Raw genomic sequence first — 19,236 nt, forward strand, 5'->3', positions numbered from 1 at the left:
TTGGGCAACTAAGGTAAATATTTTTCTAAGCTCTCCTAGATCGCAAATAATTTTCCAGCTAGGGAACTAACAATTGTGAGCACTTCCTCTTCCCTGCAACAGAAGAATCCACTGTATGCACATGTCTATTCAATCTGCCCTATGCTTAGATTTCTATTAACCATTTGATTACCAAACATAGATTTTGCATAAACCACATGAGGCAGGACTAGGGTTCAGATTCCTCCAACCCTTAAGGAGCAATGGTAGGTTCCAGGATTCACTTTCCAAAAATAAATCCAGGATCAAGTTCTATAGCACTGTCCTGGCCAAAGCCCTGCCCCTTACAGGCCTGACTCTGTGCAAACCAGGGAACATTACTCGAGGGTAGGGCATTCTCTGGTACACTGTGGGTACCACCTGCTTGCCCATGATTACTGCAAATGAGGGTAGTCTGTGTCCACTCCCATCAGGTCTTGCTGGATAGTGTCATATTGTCCCCTGTAGAGAAGGAAAAAAAAGGACCCTAACAGAAGGCAGATGCCTACAAATGAAACCATCCCCAGGGTCCCAAAAGCAATGGTTCCTGAGTGTTTGGTGATAGGAGTCACAGCTTGCCCTGAGGGGCACAGTGCTCACAGAGTAAAAACACTAATATCATCTCAGTGCCAGGCAAATAGGGGCCCCAGCCAGAATCATCAGAATACCTGTCTTCAGGCCAGCCAGGCCACCACACCCCTCTCGGACTTTCACATGGGTCTTGAGAATTATTTTTTCATATATTTAGTCATCTAGTCATTCTACCCATATGCTAATAACTTCCAAAATACCTCCAAGCCAGGCTTTTCTCCTTAGACTCAGAGGTGTCTGTCTGGTGTCTTTGCCCACATGGCTCAGGAATACTTCAAATTTGGCTGACCTTGCCATCTTCCCCCTGAAGCATCCTCCCACATTCCCGGTCCCTACGGGGGCCTGGCGTGTGAACAGTGAGTCCACAAATGAGTACGGAGCCACTTTGGCTAAGCACTGAGGCTACAATAATGAGATGGAAAGTCCACATTCTGAGGTGGGAGTTATCCAACTTTAGCATGTGCAAAAATCACTAGGAGAGGTTGTGAAAGGCAGACATTCCTGAACCCCACCCCCTGAGATGCTGATTCAGTAGGCCTGAGCTGGTCTAAGAACATGCATTTCTAACAAGCTCCCAGCTGACACTAAAACAGCTGGTCTACAGTCCAAAATTTAAGTACAAGAGAGCAGGTACTCATCGGGTATTTGATGAATGAACGAATGAATGAATGGATGGATGAACTGAACCTAAAGGTAATCTTCCATGGAGAAAAGAATGAATGAATGGATGAAATGAATCTAAAGGTAATCTTCCATGGGGAAAAGCCTCAGAATCAGCCCTCGAGTCTCCCCCTCCTTCCTCTTGACAGTTCAGCCAAGAGCACCAGGTTCCTCCCCTGCAGACACCCACCCCACCATTTAAAACCAGGGTCATGCATGGGCATGGTGGCTCACACCTGTAATCCCAGCACTTTGAGAGGCCAAGGTGGGCAGATCACGAGGTCAGGAGTTTGAGCCTGGCCAACATGGTGAAACCCCGTCTCTACTAAAAATACAAAAATTAGCTGGGTGTGGTTCTGAGTGCCTGTAATCCCAGCTACTAGAGAGGGTGAGGCACAAGCATCACTTGAACCCAGGAGGAGGAGGTTGCAGTGAGCTGAGATGGTGCCACTGCACTCCAGCCTGGGTAACAGAGCCAGACCCCATCTCAAAAAAAATAAATAAATAAGTAAATAAATAAAACCAGGGTCACGGCCAGATGCAGTGGCTCACGCCTGTATTCCCAGCACCTTGGGAGTCTGAGGTAGATGGATCACAAGGTCAGGAGTTCGAGACCAGCCTGGCCAGTATGGTGAAATCCTGTCTTTACTAAAAATACAAAACTTAGCCAGGCATGGTGGCACGTACCTGTAGTCCCAGCTACTTGGGAGGCTGAGGCAGAAAAATTGCTTGAACCTGGGAGGCAGAGGTTGCAGTGAGCCAAGATCGAGCCACTGCACTCCAGCCTGGGTGACAGAGTGAGAGTCTGTCTCAAAAAAAACCAAACAGGGTCGCACCTTCCATTCCCCTCAAACCTTCTCCAATTGCCCAGCCAGAGAGGTGCCACCACTCAGAATCCTGACATCATCCAAGCATGTAGTCTTAGCACACGTATGTGCATACATGCACTCATGCACACGTACACATACACACAGCCTTGCCTCTCAGAAGGCTAGAACACGCTTTCCCTAGCAGACCATAAGTTACTCAAAGGTGTGTTATGTCCACCACAATGCCCGCCTCACAGTGGGTGCTCAATAAATGGATTATGAATGAATGGGGAAGGATAAACAAAATTCCTATCCTCTCAAAATTGCTAGGTTTCACTGGATTAAGGAGGGTACATAAAGGGTCAGGGGCACATAAAGGGGCGGGGGAATAGCAGAACTGTCAGACCCCTTCCAATGAAAGCCCGGGGTCTGGGGTCACTGATACCTCCATGCAGGACACACACCATGACCCCAGAGGTTAGCCACTTGCAGAGGAGGGGGGAAGGGACTGCGGCACTTCCAGGAGATTCCAGATTTAGATCTAACTCAGTGCAGCCAGGCTGGATGTGGGCCTGTCAGGGGCCAATGGGCGTCTAGGTTGGCTGCAGGAAGAATGCCCTGGAGAGCTTGTAGAAGCACAGCTTTCCCATTCCCTATCCTCGGGTTCTCATTTAATTGGTTCAGGCTGGGACTGAGACTGGAGAGCGCGCAGCCAAGGAGAAGCTCCACAGTGCTGGGTGATAGAGCAATGAATAAGACATGGAGCTCACGGGCTGTGGGAAATACCCCAAGAGAAAGGGACTGCAAAAGAGGGGACTCTTCCTTTTGCCTGGTCAGGCAGGGAGAGGTGAGCAAAGAACTGACCTCCCCGAAAGATGGGGGTGTGTGGAGTGGTGAAAGTCTTGCAGGCAGAAGACACAGCCTCAACAAAGGCACCGTGGTGTGAACACACAGGGACTGCTCGGGGAACTGCGAGGAGCAGATGGGCTCTGAAACAAGCTTATAAAATGCTTAAGAAAACAAATAAACAAAACACAATCAAACTGAACTAAAAAACCTGTCTGCACTTCTCTGCTGTTTCTAAGATCTAAGCAATGATGTTGAGCTACAGGAAGGGGCACCCCAGTGGTCTAACGGAAGAGATTTCCAGGCCTTCCGTTCATGCTTCCCCGCCTGCAACTGAACATTTCTCCAACCAACGCCCCTTCCTTCACACCTCCATGGGGCCTCCTTATGCTATTAGCTCCAAGCGGGGAATGGCAGGCAGAGCAGAGGAATGGAAGGGGTGCACCCCTTTGGAGTCCAAGGGACCCAAGCTTGAATCCCAGCTCTGAGACTTACTGCATAACCTTAGGCAAGTTAAAGTAAACTGGGCCTGAGTTTCCATCCCTACAAAACCGGAATAGCAAATAATATTGTTTCTACACAGTTATAATGTGTAGAAAGCATCAAGAATTTGCAGCAAAAGGCAGTCAACAGAGTGAAAAGGCAACCTATGGAATGGGAGGAAATATTTGCAAATCATATATCTGATGAGGAGTTAATATGTGAATCTATAAAGAATTCCTACAACTCAACAACAAAAACAAATTCCTTAATTTAAAAATGGGCAAAGGACTTGAATAACAAGTCTTTCCAAAGACAATATATGAATAGCCAACCACCACCCAAAAAGATGTTCAATATCACTTGCCACTAGGGAAATGCAAATCCAAACCACATTTCACCTTAGACTCATTATGATGGCTACAACCAAAAACAAACATACCAACAAAATAACAGTTCACAAGCATGTGAAGAGATTGGAAACTTTGGCACTCTGCTGGTGGGAATGTAAAATGGTACAGCCACTATTTTATGTGTTTGTTTTTTTTTTTTTTTTTTTTTTTTTTGAGACGGAGTCTTGCTCTCTTGCCCAGGCTGGAGTGCAGTGGCCGGATCTCAGCTCACTGCAAGCTCCGCCTCCCGGGTTTACGCCATTCTCCTGCCTCAGCCTCCCGAGTAGCTGGGACTACAGGCACCCGCCACCTCGCCCGGCTATTTTTTTGTATTTTTTTTTTAGTAGAGATGGGGTTTCACTGTGTTAGCCAGGATGGTCTCAATCTCCTGACCTCGTGATCCGCCCATCTCGGCCTCCCAAAGTGCTGGGATTACAGGCTTGAGCTACCGCGCCCGGCCTTACAGCCACTATTTTATGAAAACAGTGTGGTGGTTCCTCAGAAAATTATAAATAGAATTACCATATGATTCAGCAATTCCACTTCTGGGTATCTACACAAAAGCATTTAAATCAGGTCTCAAAGAGAATTGTAGACCCATGTTCAGAGCAACATTATTCACAATGGCCCAAAGATAGAAGCAACTCAAGCATCCATCTATGGATGAATAAACAAAATATGGTACACATATTCAATGGAGTATTATTCAGCCTTGAAAAGGAAGGAAATTCTGAAATGTGCTACAACATGACGAACCTTGGGGACAGTATGCTAAACTAAATAAGCCAGTCACAAAAAGACAAATACCGTATGATCCACTTCTATGAATACCTAGGGTAGTCAAACTTGCAGAAACACAAAGCAGAATGGTGGTTGCCAGGGGTGAGGAAAGGGGGAATGGAAGGTTGTTTTATGAGCACAGAGTTTCAGTTTTGCCAGATGAAAAGTTCTGCAGCGTAGCTGCACCACACTGTGAATGTGGGTAATGCCACCAATCTGTGCACTTAAAAATGAGCAGGATGGTCAATTTTATGTTATGTGTATTTAACACTTTTTAAGAAAGCGTCAAGAACTGTAGGCCTCTAATTTTGGTAAGCAGAAGTATAACCCAAGGTGTCTGTTAAGCATGCAGATTCCAGGTCCCGTTCCCCAGAGATTCTGATTGAATGAAGTCTGAGTATGAGGTCCTAGAATCTGCATTTTCATCAATACCACAGGCTTATTTAGCACATTATGAACTCATTTATTTCTCTCTTCTAAAAGATCAGGGGATATTCTTTTGAATATTCTGCTCTGCTGATTAGAATCTGTTTTTGTGTGTGTGTGTGGTGTGTGTAAAGAAAGAAAGAACAAACTCGTGTTGACCCCTGCCACAGGTCCAACAAGATGGCCCTCCAGTCCTAAGGGAAGTAGGAGCTACAAAGCTACTATGTGCAACTCCTGGGCTCCAGGCCCACAGGGCTCTCACATTTCTGCCTGGACAAGCTCCGCATCTCGCCAGACGCGTGTCAAGTAAACCAAATGCATGCCCACAGGATGTCCCCAACAAGGGAGGTAATGTCAGGCACACTCTGCAGTGGCTTTGCCTCCCAGGCAGCTGGAGACAGACCTGACTCTGGCAAACCCACTGCAACTAGTGCAGACAGCACAGGGAAGCCATGATTCCCAAGGGCAGCCCAGCAAGTAGAAGGCCAAGGAGAGCCGGGGTTGAGGGGTGGGTAGTTGGGGAAATGCTGGCCAGGGTGGGCCTCGGTGAGAGACAGAGCAGCCTGGGGAGAAGGAGCTCATTCAAGAAACCCAGGCCTCCCCTCCACAACCCAACCTGCAAAGGAGGCTCTGCAACACAGTGTGCTTATCCTAACCACATCCAGCCATGTAGTCATTTGTTATCTTCATCATCATCATAGCACCTTCAACTTTTCCCAGGCTTGACTCCAGCACCATCGTTATTTTGCAGTGTGGAAAGGGTGTCTCCCTTTGAGTATGGAGCATTTCCAGCCAACTCAGAGGGGCCTATGCCATTTGGATTCTGATCCCCCCAGGAGCAGATCCTCCATGAAATGGATAGAGACGACACTTCTCCCTTACCGCTTCCAAGGCCCTGAGAGGGTATCCAGCAGTGTGCTCACATGGTGGCGTGGTTCTGTAACATGTACAAACACAGGATATTCTTGTGTTCTTTTTCTTAAAGCTCTCCCCTCAACAGACTGTATAAACATCGGACCTGAAAAAAACACCACGATCTGCTGCTGGATGCTGAATCGCACTTAAATTTCATGAGAAGCCCCACCTCGTACAGTACCCAGTGCAGTTACATACATTAGCTCCTTCAGCCTTCTTGACTGATTAGCTTTATGGGGTAGGCTTTATTCTTAAGACACTTTTACATTACGGAAATGGGGATTCAGAAAGTTTCTGTGACTCACTTAGGGTCACCTGGGGTCCAGGAGGTAGCCTGAGAGTCAAACATGAGCTCCTAAATCCAAGCCCAGTGTTCTTTCTACTATACCATCACTTCCTGGTTGTCCTGTTAAAGACTAAATAATAGGCCAGGCGTGGTGGCTCACGCCTGTAATCTCAGGAATTTGGGAGGCCAAGGCGGGAGGATTACTTAAGCTCTGGTGTTCAAGACCAGCTTGGGCAACATAGCAAGACCCCATCTCTACTAAAAATAATAACAATTTAAAAAATAGCCGAGCGTGGTGGCAGGTACCTATACTACTTGGGAGACTGAAGTGGGAGAATCTCTTGAGCCCAGGAGTTCAAGGCTGCAGTGAGCCATGATGGTGCCACTGCACTCCAGCTTGGGTGACAGTGAGACCCTGTCTCAAAAACAAACAAACAAACAAACAAAAACTAAAAAAAAAAAAAAAAAAAGACAGAAACTCTAAAAATAAATAAGCTACTCCTCTCATTCATCCGTTAACAAACCTCTCATAATAACCCCTACCGTTTACTGACTTCTTGCTATAGTAGCAGGCAGAGCTAGACTTTTCTTGCAATATTTCATTTACATCACGCCATAATCCCATGAGATGAATACGATCATTAGTTTCACTATGCAGATGAGGAAACTGAAACTCAGAAAAGTTCAATAATTTGTCCAAGGGCACAAAGTAAGCAGGAAAGCCAAGACTTAAGCTGAGGTCTAATTCTGAACTCCCTTAAGCTGAGGTCTAATTCTAAACTCCCTTAAGCTGAGGTCTAATTCTAAACTCCCTGCACATAACATAACTCCCTGCACAATATTCCAGCTGGAAGTGGTAAAAGGCCCCTAGCAGGATGGAGACAGGGCAGGGAAAATGCCTTGAGCCTGAATTAGGAGTGTGACCTAAAGCCTAGAAGGAGGGAATGAAAAATGTGGATTACCGATGATAAGTTTAGGTTCAAATGAACCAGTAATCGCCACATCAACTGCTTCCCATGGGGCTTGGAGCCCGGGTCCCAAGCAGAAGCAGCTCTCAGAGGCCCTATTTAAAGATTCTGAGCCTGGTACAGTATCTCCAAGTACCCCACATGATTTCCAACAAGCAAGAAAGGTGTCACCATCTACTGTAACTAAACATCCTGGCACACTGAGTTTTTCAGCTAGTCAAGGCTTCACAGAGCTTATCTTTTAACTTTCTAAGCTTTTCTGGTGCTGCTGATAAGATTTCCTAGCCCTGTTAAAACGAGATGAGATCCAGCCAGCTGTCGAGAAATGTACAATGAGATTATACTGAGAAGGAACTACGAGAGACAAAGGCCCCTAAGAGGAGCTGGTCTGCTGTCTGCTTTTGTGGCAGCAATTGGAGTGGGCTCTGGTTCTTGGGTGGGGGCAGGGAGCAGGGAAGGGGTGACCGCCATTTGCCTTTTGCCCTGCTGTGGTCTTCCTCAGTGCCTTGCGCAAGAGGCTGTTGAGGGGCAGGGAACAGAAGAGTCTCATCTTTCCTGGTGAGAAGGGCTGCTGATTTAGAACAGTTGTGTGTTGGTAACAAAGAGGACAAAAGATGCTCTAGGGTCTACCCCGTTCCCTGGTGCCTGCCTCTAAGGATGTGATGTCCCCTGGTGCCATGCCTCAGCTCTTGTCCCAGCCCCTGCTCCTCGCATCTCACTGGTGCTGGAGTCACTGTAGAGTGCTCGACGTGCCCACCATGTTCCTGGATGGGTGCTGTGGGTCTCGGGTACCCAGGCTGGGCATGTCACCTTGCAGACAGGTGCCAGAGGGTTTAGATATCCTCTCTGCTGTGCCCAGATCACAGAGGCAGTCATGCCCCAGGGGCAGGTGCACGTTGGTCTGCACCCACGTGACCACAGAGAGCAGGACCCCAGGCCAGGCCGGTCAAACGACAGACTGTCCCCAGTCTGTGCCCAGGTGGGCCGCCTCCCTCTCACGCGGGCAGGGGTGGCTCTCCGCACCCTTCACCTGCCCGGGCCTCGGGGGCGCTGCCGGCACTCGGGTCCCCCAGCTTCTCCTGCCTCTCGCCGCCGGGCCGAGCCCGGGCACCGGCAGCCGCGGCGCGCTCGGGGCTCGGCAAAGGCCGCCCAGGCCTGTCCCCGCCGCAGGTCGGGCACGGAGCCCGCAGGCCTCGGCGCGGCCCGGCTCCTCCCGTCCGCCCGCCCCTCGGCCCAGGTCCCGCGCCCCGCGCCCGCCCGCCCTCCCGGCTGCAGGGCCGGCTCGGCCGAGCCTCCGCGGCGCCCGGGCCTCACTTAACTGTTCCCCGCTGGGGCGGCGGCGGCGGCGGCTGCGGCGGCGGCGGGTCCCGGCTCCGTCTCACGCAGAAGCAGCTTCTCATCGCCCGGGCGGCGCGGGAGGGGCCGGGCCCGGGGCCCAGGCGGCAGGAGCCGGCGCCGCAGCTCGAGCGCGAGCCTCACCGGGAGCAGCGGCGGCGGCGGCGGAGGGGCGGGGCGCGGCCTGGCGGCGGCGGCGACAACAGCAGTGGCGGCGGTGGCGGCTCCCTCCGCGGGCCGCGGCGGCTGGCCGGGCCCCGGGCCTCCCGGCGCTGGCGCTGGCTCCGGATCGAGGGAGGCGCCCGGCGCCCGAGGCTGGCTAGGGCAGGAGGAGGGAGAGGGAGCCCTGGCGTCCCGAGCCCGCGCCGCCGCCCCGGCCGGCACCCCGCCTCCCCAGCCTCCCCCTCGGCCCAGCCCGTCAGCTCCAGGCAGGGCCCCGGTGCGCCCACCCGGGCCTCCCCGAGCCCGCCGGCGACCCCAGTCCAGCCTCAGGCCCCCGGCAGCCCCCGGCCTCTGGAGCATGGGGCATGGATGGTCTCCACCCCCAGGCTAGTCTTTTCCAGGGACCCTCAGCCCGCTTAGCTCTCGTAGGCCTCGCCGTACCCAAGACCAGTCTTCGGCTCGGCTGCAGATCACTAGAAGCCCCCAGGCCCTCAGGCTAGAAGTTGGCCCCTTCTAGGGACTCTCCGCCCACCCAGCCATTCTAGGCTTCACTGAACCCTAGAATCCTTCAGCTCATCTTCCCCCACCCACCAGCTCACCTAAGGTGAACTCAGCCAGTTGTCTCAAACTAACCCCAATTTCCTAGCATTTCTCAGGCCTCTCCTTATGCTGGTTAGATGATTTATCCCCCAAGCCTAGAGTCCGGTTTCTGTGGCCAGCCTCAGGCAAGCATCTAGAAGAGGTTTTTAGCTGGAGTCCTACTCTGCAGTACTTGGGGAAAGGCATAAGCCAAGGATAAAATGGAGCTGGATGGTTGGGGGAGGGTCCAGAGCTTGACCCTCAGCTAGAGTGGCTGGTAGGAAAGGCGGACTCTGCGCCTTAACCAACCATGCCCCCACACGACCCAGCCAAGCACCCCGGCAGAGGCCAGCGTGTGCAAGATTTGAAAGGTTTCTTGCCAGGAGGCTGGAGCATTTATTAGGAACTGAGGACCATGCAGGAGTGATCAGCATCGATTTGCTAACGCATTGAGTCTCATTTTCACACATTCTAGGCTTTTCCATAATAGCTGTTTGATCCTAAAGAAAAGGGCTCCAAGCAGAATGGGCTGTCAGGGGGAAACATCCTGTAGGGAAGCCGTGCACTTATGCATTCCCAGTGTCTTCACTACTCAGAAATGCCACGGGTTCAGATGGCTTTACAGCAAGCCCTATCATTCCATCAGGGCACAGATCACCCCTATGTTACTTAAACTGTTACACAGGAAAAATACATAAATAAAAGAAACAAAAACAATTATTTCATTTCCCACGTTTAGCATAACCCTGATACCAAAATCCAACAGACAATACCAAAAAGAACTGCAGATTACTAACCTAGAACACGAGTCCCCCAGAGAATTTAATATTTGGTTTTTGAAAATGGGCTTCTGCAGGCAACTCGAGAAAGTACTGCATGCCGTTTATAGTGTACCTTTTGGAGAATCACGATAAGTGTTCGTATATTAAGGAAGGCCTCTGTGAAGTCCAGAAGTAAAGAAACCTGTTTGGTTTGTTTAACCTGGCATTTCCCAAACTCATCTGAGCCAGGACCACCTCCTAAAGCTCACTGATAAATCTTCAATATGTGAACCTCCACTATAGACCAACTCATTTAAGTATATAGTAGTTGTAAAACTATTAAATAAAATTTTAGCCATTTGAATCCAGTTTACTATTAAAACAACTCAAAACCCACCATGATCAAGCAAGATTTATTCCAGAGGCGCAAGAAAAATTCAACATTAGGGAAGTTGCAAATTCATTGCATTGTTAAAGGAAAACAAATTACAGGATATTATCAATGGGATAGATGCTTTAAAAGTATTTTATAAACTTCAAAACTAAGGCCCACAAATTTCTAAAAACTCTTAGTAAACTATTATAGGAAGAAACTTTAAACTTTTAACATGACAAAGTTTATCAGAAGCTATGAACAAACATATTTAATGGTGAAACACTAAAGGTATTCTCATTTAAGTCGGGGTCAAAAGGATGCCTGATATAATGGCTATAGAATAAAGCCAATGCAATAAGATAAGAAAAATAAATAAGAAATATAAATATTAGAAGGGAAGATATAAAATTGTCATTATTTGCTTATGATTTAAGTGTTTCCCAAAAAAGAAAAATAAAAAAGAATCAATTAAAAATCACAGAGACTTTGGTAAGGTGATTGGTTATAAGATAAACACCAAAATCAATGGTTTTCCTAAATGTTAAGGGAGAAGGCTTCTCCTCCTCCCTCTTCTCCTTCTCCTTCTCATTCTTCTTCTTTCTCCTTACCCTGTCTTATGGTACTGAAGGGAGAAGCCTTCTTTTCCATATAGAGGGACTTCCATTAGAATAAGACTCCTGGCCTCTCTCCACTCTAAGGGAAGATGAGTGAGTTTGGAAAATGTAGACAATAATAGATGCTTCTGAGTTCTCTTTTTGGATTCAGCTGACTGCAGAGAGCAAATATTACCATGTGCTCTCACTATGGGGTAAGTGAACCTGTTTCAGAGACAGAGTGATACTATTGTCCTGCACTACCCGTCACTATAGAAATAAATCTACTCAAATCAGGGAGAAATATAGCAAGCCCACTTAGCTACAGATCAAAAGCTACTTTTTCCAGTCAGCTTCATCAAAAATTAAGGTAGTATTTTTGTCTTATATCTCTTTCCTGTGTCTATGCCCCAGTTTGTTCCAAACTTAGAATAGGGAGGGAGGTATTACTTATAGAGACCTCCAAATACAACACTAAATATCAGTTATTTCCATTTAGGAAGTATGATGAAAAAAAAAAAACATATTCACATTAGCAATGAATACTGTAAAGTATATACTAGGCATAAGCTTAACAAGAAATGGCAAGGTCCATGGAAAGAAAACTATGAAACCTGACTGAAGGACATAAAAGAAGATCTTAATAATTGGAAAAATATAACAAATCCCTGGGGAGGAAGTCTCAACAGTGCAAAGATGCCATATCTCCCCAACTCACTTTATAAATTTAGTAAAATTCAGATCAAGGAACCAATATGATCTGAGGGGTGAGGTGAGATGGAACAGGAAGAAATTATTTTAAAATTTACCTTGATTGGCCCGAGTGTGTTGGCTCATGCCTATAATCCCAGTACTTTAGGAGGCCAAGGTGGGAGGATTGTTTGGGGCTAGGAGCTTGAGAATAGACTGGGCAACATAGTGAGACCCTGTCTCTAAAAAATTTTTTTTTATTGAGCCAGGTATGGTGGTGTGTGCCTGTGGTCCCAGCTACTTGGGAGGCTGTAGTGGGAGGATTACTGGAACCCAGTATTTGAGGCTGCAGTAGGCTATAATCATGCCACTGCACTCCAGCTTAGGCAACGGAGCAAGACCTTATCTCAAAAACAAACAAATGAACAAACAAACAAAAAAGAAGAAACTTATCTTGATAAATAAGTATGAGGAAATACCCATGAAATTTTTGAAATGGAAGAATAATGATAAAATGTTGCTCTAACAAATATGAAAATGTAATGTAAACTTCAGAAGAAACTATGGGCCACTAGTGTAAGAATATACACTTTTATCATATATTAAGTTCTGTTTACAAATGCTTTGTTTTTATCCATTGATCTGTTTGTGTGTGTGCGTGTGTGTGTCTGTGTGTATACATATATATTTTACTTTAAGTTCTGTGATACATGTGCAGAACATGAAGGCTTGCTACACAGGTATACATGTGCCATGGTGGTTCACGGCATGCTAGACTTTAAGCCCCACTTGCGTTAGTCATTTATCCTAATGCTCTCCCTCCCCTTACCTCCCACACCCCAACAGGCCCCACTGTGTGATGTTCCCCTCCCTGTGTCCATGTGTTCTCATTGTTCAACTCCCACTTATGAATGAGAATATGTGGTGCTCGGTTTTCTGTTCCTGTGTTAGTTTGCTGAGAATGTGTATATATATATATATATATATATATATATATATATATTTTTTTTTTTTTTTTTTTTTTTTTTTTTTTTTTTGAGACGGAGTCTCGCTCTGTCGCCCAGGTTGGAGTGCAGTGGCCGGATCTCAGCTCATTGCAAGCTCCACCTCCCAGGTTTACGCCATTCTCCTGCCTCAGCCTCCTGAGTAGCTGAGACTACAGGCGCCCGCCACCTCGCCCGGCTAGTTTTTTGTATTTTTAGTAGAGACGGGGTTTCACCGTGTTAGCCAGGATGGTCTCGATCTCCTGACCTCGTGATCCGCCCGTCTCGGCCTCCCAAAGTGCTGGGATTACAGACTTGAGCCACCGCGCCCGGCCTTGAGAATGTGTATATTTTTAAATAAGTATTCCTATAAAAACAAGTATATCCATTGTATATTATATATCTATTGTATGTAATAGGAATAGCCATTTTAATCTATTGAGCTATTTGTATATACGTATAGAAATAAGATATACAAAATTGTATATTTCCGTACAGCCTACTCCAAACCATATTATCTGGCCTAGACCACTCTAGTGATTTCCTTACTGGTCTCCTGGCTTTGCCCTACCCAAACAATGGAAAATAGCAACTAGAACAATCATTAACAAATAATAATAGGTCAGGTGTGGCGGCTCCTGCCTATAATCCCAGCATTTGGAGAATGCTGAAGCAGGAAGATCACTTGAGACCAGGAGTTCAAGATCAATAAGCATAGTGAGACTCCATCTCCACAAAAAGCAGTAAATTAGCCAGGCATGGTGGCGTGCACCTGTAGTCTCAGTTACTTGGGAAGCTGAGGCAGGAGGATCACTTAAGTCCAGGAATTTGAGGCTAAAGTGAGCTATGATTGTACCACTGCATTCCAGCCTGGATGACAGAGAGACCCTGTCTCTAAAAAAATAAATAAATACTTTTTTAAAATTAAAAAAAAAAAGGCTGGGTGCAGTAGCTCACATCTGTAATCCTTGTATTTTGGGAGGCCAAGATAGGAGGATCACTTGAGCCTAGGAGTTGAGACCAGCCTGGGCAACATGATGAAACTCCATCGCTATGAAAAATAACAAAAATTAGCCTTGCATGGTGCAGCACACCTGTAGTTCCAGCTACTCGGGAGGCTGAGGTAGGAGGATTGCTTGGGCCTGGGAGGTTAATGCTGCAGTGATCCGTGATCATGCCACTGTACTCCAGCCTAGGCAATAGAGTGAGACCCTATCTCAATAAATAAATAAATAGTAAATAAAAAATAAATAAATAATAAAAATGCAGCAGGCGCTCCCTTGCTTAAAGCCCTCCAGTGACTTTCCATAAAATAAAATGATATTTAAATGCTCCAGCACAGCCTTCAAGGACCCATGCTATATGGACTCAGCTTCTCCTCCATCCTCCTCTCAGCCATTCTAACCACACTGGCTTCCTTGTAGATCCTTAAACATCAAAGCTCTTTCTTCCCCAGGTGACCCTGCCTACAGCACTGTTTTCAGTCTTGTAGGGTCTGGACTCTTCTCATCCTTGAGCTCTCAGCTCAAATGTCACCCTCTTGGAGGCCTTCACAGGTCATCTATCTAAGTAGGTCCCTGTTATTTCCATACCCCACTAGTTCATTTCCTGCTTATCACTCATCACAATTTTTAACTATACACTATTTGTTAACCTATTCAACTGTCAGTCTTCCCAGCATACAAAAAGGTCCACCCAGACAGGAGACATATCTGTTCTGTTCACTAAGCATAAATGTGCTACACATACTAGCCCCTCAATAAACATTTTCTACATAGATGTGTCAACATTTAATATTTGTGTACCCTTTGTCCATGTCTAATAATTTATCCACAATAAACAATCAGACAAGTGCACACAGATGTATGTTCAAGGATAATTATTTCAGCATTGCTTATGATGAGAAAATATTGGACATAGCCTAAATGTCTAGCAATAGATTGAGTCATTAAAAAAAGCTGTACTGACATAGAAATATATCATGGTATTTTGTTAAGTGAAAAAGCGGTTCTAGAACAGAAGGCATTTATTATATGAGTCCATGAATTTTATATGTATTTGTGATTATTTATATGTATTCACATATGCATAAAATACTTGAAAAAAATATATACCTAATGTTAACTGTTTAACAGTGGCTTTGTCTTGGGAATGGTTTACACGGAGACTATCATTTTTTATTTTAGCATATTTGCATCACTTAGGAATATGGATAAAAATAACAGAAAACCCGACCAACAGTAGCTTGAACAGTAGACGTTTATTTTACTGGCCAGTAATCATCTTCAGTGTTCTTGTTATGAAAGAATGAAGCCATTAAGAATACGTGTCCATCCACACTTCTTTGACATCCTTAACTTGATGTCTCTTCTGCTCATGCTTGTTGCCTCATGGGTGCAGGATTCCTCCCCCAGCTTCAGATGTCATGGCCTGGCAGCAAAAACTTTCTCAGAAACTCCCCACCAGGCCTGCTTAGATACCATTGGCTAGAAATGGGTCACATTGCACCTCCTCACTGCAAGGGAAGATGGGAAATTGGCTTTGTCAATGGCAGTCACTTCCTGAAACTGGCCATATTTCTAGGCCAATAAAAAAAAATCACTGTTTCATTATCAAAGAAGAAAGCAATTAAGTTTTTAAAAAAATTAATAATGAACTATATGACCTTTATGATCAGGGGAAAAAATGTCAGTGCATTTCATCCATGATAAGATCCCAGAAAGTGTTCAATGCCACAAACAGTACTTGTTCTGAAAGAGATGGGTTAAATGTGGAGAGCTATGTGAAGCAGGTCTTCACGCTTACCAGACCTCACCTGCACAGGTCCAGGGCCAACTCGGGCAGCTTCCTGGAGCTCAGATCCCCACCACTCACTTCTTTCCTCTTTGGCCCTCCTTAAGGGCTCTCTCAATTATAATAATAAATACATCATTACTCCTAGGGCTGTTTTCTGGTATTGATCTGTGGGAACTAGAATGGATTGATTCTGCCTTGAAAGAGTGAGAGTAAAATCTCATCAGTTATGAGTCTTGCTGGCTAAACAGAACTTTTCCCTGATCTGCACAGTTTTTGACCTGATCTGTGCTCTCAAATGGGATGCAGATGCTGGTAGGAGCAGAAAGCAGACAGGTGGAATTAGCATGTTTGTGGGACAGGTGTGTAAATGTGGCTGGCTCTCTTTCACAAGACTTTGACTGGATGGATGTGAGAAATGAACGGAGGATACCCACAAACAGTGTTGTTGAAATGAAGAGGCCATAAACACATGCAGACCTGCTTTTATGACACTGAGGCCCCACAGAATAACGGATCCAACTTGTGATTGTTTCAACACCTTCCCTAACAGAGAGGGCCTTTGTGCCGCAGAGAGCTGGTACAAAAGCGACTTCCCTTTCTTTAGATTGTAAGCTTCACAGGGGCAGGCACCTGAGGAGCCTTGTCTCTTTTATTTACCACTGTAGGACTTAGCAGGCACTCGACAAAGAATTCTTGAATGAATGTCGGTCCTTATCCGCAACTGTTAGAAATCATGATCGTTGCCATTCACAGGGTATTTCTTCTGGGTCAGGCTAGGTCCTTCTGCCTAAACGATTTCACTCAATAACCAACATCAATCCTGTAAAGCAGGGAGTGTGATTGCCGTATTATAACCGCAAAAACTAGGGCTCAGAGAGATAAAGTGGCTTTCTTAAGTTACATCATGGAAAATAAGAGTTGGAGGTGTTAGATTCTGAAGTCGATGCTTGGCACTTCACTCTACAAAACTCTTTGTTTGTTTTTTTGTGTTTGTTTGTTTGTTGTTGTTGTTGTTGTTTTTTGAGACAGGATCCCACTCTGCTGCCCAGACTGAAGTGCAGCGGTGCAATCCTAGCTCACTGCAGCCTTGAACTCCTGACTAATTTTTAGATTTTTTTTTTTTTTTTAAGGCAGAGATCTCGCCGTGTTACCCAGGCTGGTCTTGAGCTCCTGGCCTCAAGCGATCCTACCCTGTCAGCCTCCCAAAGCACTGGGATTGCAGGTGTGAGCCACTGCACCTGGTCTACAAAACTCTGGAGCAGGATTTCCAGAGTCCTGAAGCATATTGTGTTGGATACAGCCCTGATTCTCGGGAATGGCTGTTTCTTCACTCACTGGGAGTCCAGGCCAAGCTTCTGAATTTAGAGAGACAAACAGAGTCAGTTTTGCCCTCAAGATGTTCACAGGCTGTAGGGAGATTCAGATGTTGTTCAGTGATCATTTGGTTTTCTGTAAAAGAAATGCTCTCAAACCCAGTTAGGCATAAAACAGAATTCATGGAACCAACTGGCATTCTCTCATGGAAGCAGTCTCGTATGGCAAGCACATTTCCAGGCCTCTTCCAGGGTTATGCTTCCTCCTGTTTCCTCTTCTCCCTGTGTCTGCCTTTGTTTTTTGCCCTTTCTAACACACCACTTTTCTCTTCTTCTCCTCTCTGTCCACAGTCTAACAATTGCTGCCATGATGGTGTTCTCAGCCCACAGTCTATGTCACATCAGTCCCAGTGGCCTGCAGACTCTGACAAGGCATCACTAAACTCCAATTCCAGACTTATGGAGAGATGATCTGACAGACCCAGTAAAAGTCAGAACTACCCCAGACCCAATAAACTGAGACAGACAGCAGGGTCCCATCACATCTATGTGGCCACTTTCCTGCGCCAGGCAAACCTCAGGAAGCTTAGGGCCACAGGTGTACTCAGGAATAACTGAAATCAGAAGCCCAGAGCTTCCTTTATCTCAGCTTCATTCTCTGATCACAGACCTTCTCCTTCCACACGGCAGAATCAGACTGCTCATAGTTTTATATCCTCTGATTGCTTCTACCATTGAATAAGAATTGGCTATCTAAGATTCACTTTAAAAATCCTGGGAAAAGATTCCAATGGGTCTAGCTATGACCAGGTGACCACTCTGGCCCGATCAAGGCCATTTAGAAGGACAGGGTCATTAAAGAACACAGCTGCTCCTGCAGAAAGAACAGGTTGCCAGGAAAATGGGTGGTCCCAGGAAAATCGACCCATGTGTTGGCCCAAAGCTGTGTTATGATTCTGTTTGCTTATCTCCTCTACTTGCCCCTAACCCCACCTCAGTTGGTTCTGGAACTCAAGGAGCATGGCTGTGCCATCTCTAGCTCGCCCCATCCCAAGCTCATCCCATCCCACAATTAGCGTCCAAACCTTCTGGTTTTATCTTCCAAGCCTTCCTCACATTCACACCCATTCCGGAAGCTTTCTTTTTTTAAAAAAAAAAAGTCGAAAGCATATGTTCTTTCAGACTATTTCTCTGCCAAGGCTTTTTTTGTTTGTTTGTTTTGTTTTTGTTTTTGGTCTTAACTAGTTTTTGTTAATAGACTTTATTTTTTAGAGCAGTTTGAGGTTTGCAGCAATGTTGAGCAGGAAGTACAGAGGGTTGCTACCCTTGCCACCCTACTGCCCCCTTGTGCCTCCTCCACTATCAACATCCCCCACCAGAGTGGTACATTTGTTACAACGGATGAACCTACATTAAAACAGCATCGTCACCCAAACTCCATAGTTTACATTAGGGCTCACTCTTGTGGTATACATTCTATGAGTCTGAACAAATGTGTAATGACATATGTCCACCACTGGAGTATCACACAGAATACTTTCACTGCCCTAAAATCCTGTATTCAGCCTGTTCATTCCTCTCTCCCTCCTGACCCTTGGCAGCCACTGACCTTTTTACTGTCTTCACCGTTTTGCCTTTCCCAGAATATCATCTAGTTGGAATCATACTGTTACAGTGGGTAGCTGGTCAGGCATAAGCAGGGCAGGAGAGGGCTCCCCTCACTCGCCCACATACATACAGCAGGAATGTCAGCGACCATCAGCTGATGGTCAGGTGGTTGTTGACTGTCTCCTAAAACGATATTTGGTAACATCCGTTGCTAGGGAAAGGTAGTCTTCTAATAGTCAGAGAACACCTGAAACTGGCGATCAGCACCTTCCCAATAAGATCTCAGGAGTTGGGCGAGTGGGCTCAAGCATAAGCATTAAGAGGCAAAATGGCAGAGTTTAACTGGTATATGATCTTCCTCTAGGAATGCTAGACTGGTACGGGAGGAATGCCTCAAGTGAGCATAAGTATGACTCCAGTAAACACAGTGCGCATGCTCCCCTCCCTCATCCACACTAGCAGGCCACTGTGCATGAGGACAGCCCACCCCAAGGGAAGAATCAGGGGATAAGGGAAGCAAGACCCTGAAAGTACGCACACATATAAAACCCCAAGTCAAAAGGTCAAACCACACACTTGATCTCTGAAGTTGCCTGCTTGGCCCTCTTCCACGTGTACTTTACTTCCTTTCATTCCTGTTCTAAGGCTTTCTAATAAACTTTCACTACTGCTCTAAAACTTGCCTCCATCTCTCCTTCTGCCTTCTGCCCCTCAGTTGAGTTCTTTCTTCTGAGGAGGCAAGAATTGAGGTTGCTGCAGACCTGTACAGATATGGATTCAATGCCGGCAACAATACGTATGTAGCCTTTTCAGATTGCCTTCTTTCACTTAGCGATATGCATTTAAGTTTCCTCCATGTCTTTTCATGG

At 46.2% G+C, this 19,236-nt stretch overlaps 1 protein-coding gene across 7 annotated transcripts in view; it reads right to left on the reverse strand.

Moving 5' to 3' along the window:
- The window catches only part of MVB12B (multivesicular body subunit 12B), a 182,057-nt gene extending 172,592 nt beyond the window's left edge, over nt 1-9,465 (reverse strand). For 4 of the 7 annotated variants that reach the window (XM_074016532.1, XM_045373814.2, XM_065530056.2 and 1 more), the window contains exon 1: nt 8,491-8,837. In XM_074016532.1, coding sequence (XP_073872633.1) covers nt 8,491-8,571 — 81 coding nt within the window. In that variant the 5' untranslated portion in view covers nt 8,572-8,837. Of the gene's footprint in view, nt 1-5,884; nt 6,021-8,490; nt 8,838-9,267 lie in introns of those variants that run through there. The other 3 variants (XM_065530058.2, XM_065530059.2, XM_074016536.1) reach the window with 3 other exon arrangements.
- Between the last annotated feature and the right edge of the window lie 9,771 nt (nt 9,466-19,236).

This window comes from Macaca fascicularis, chromosome 15 (genome assembly GCF_037993035.2).
Source record: "Macaca fascicularis isolate 582-1 chromosome 15, T2T-MFA8v1.1".
NCBI classification, from domain to species: Eukaryota; Metazoa; Chordata; class Mammalia; order Primates; family Cercopithecidae; genus Macaca; species Macaca fascicularis.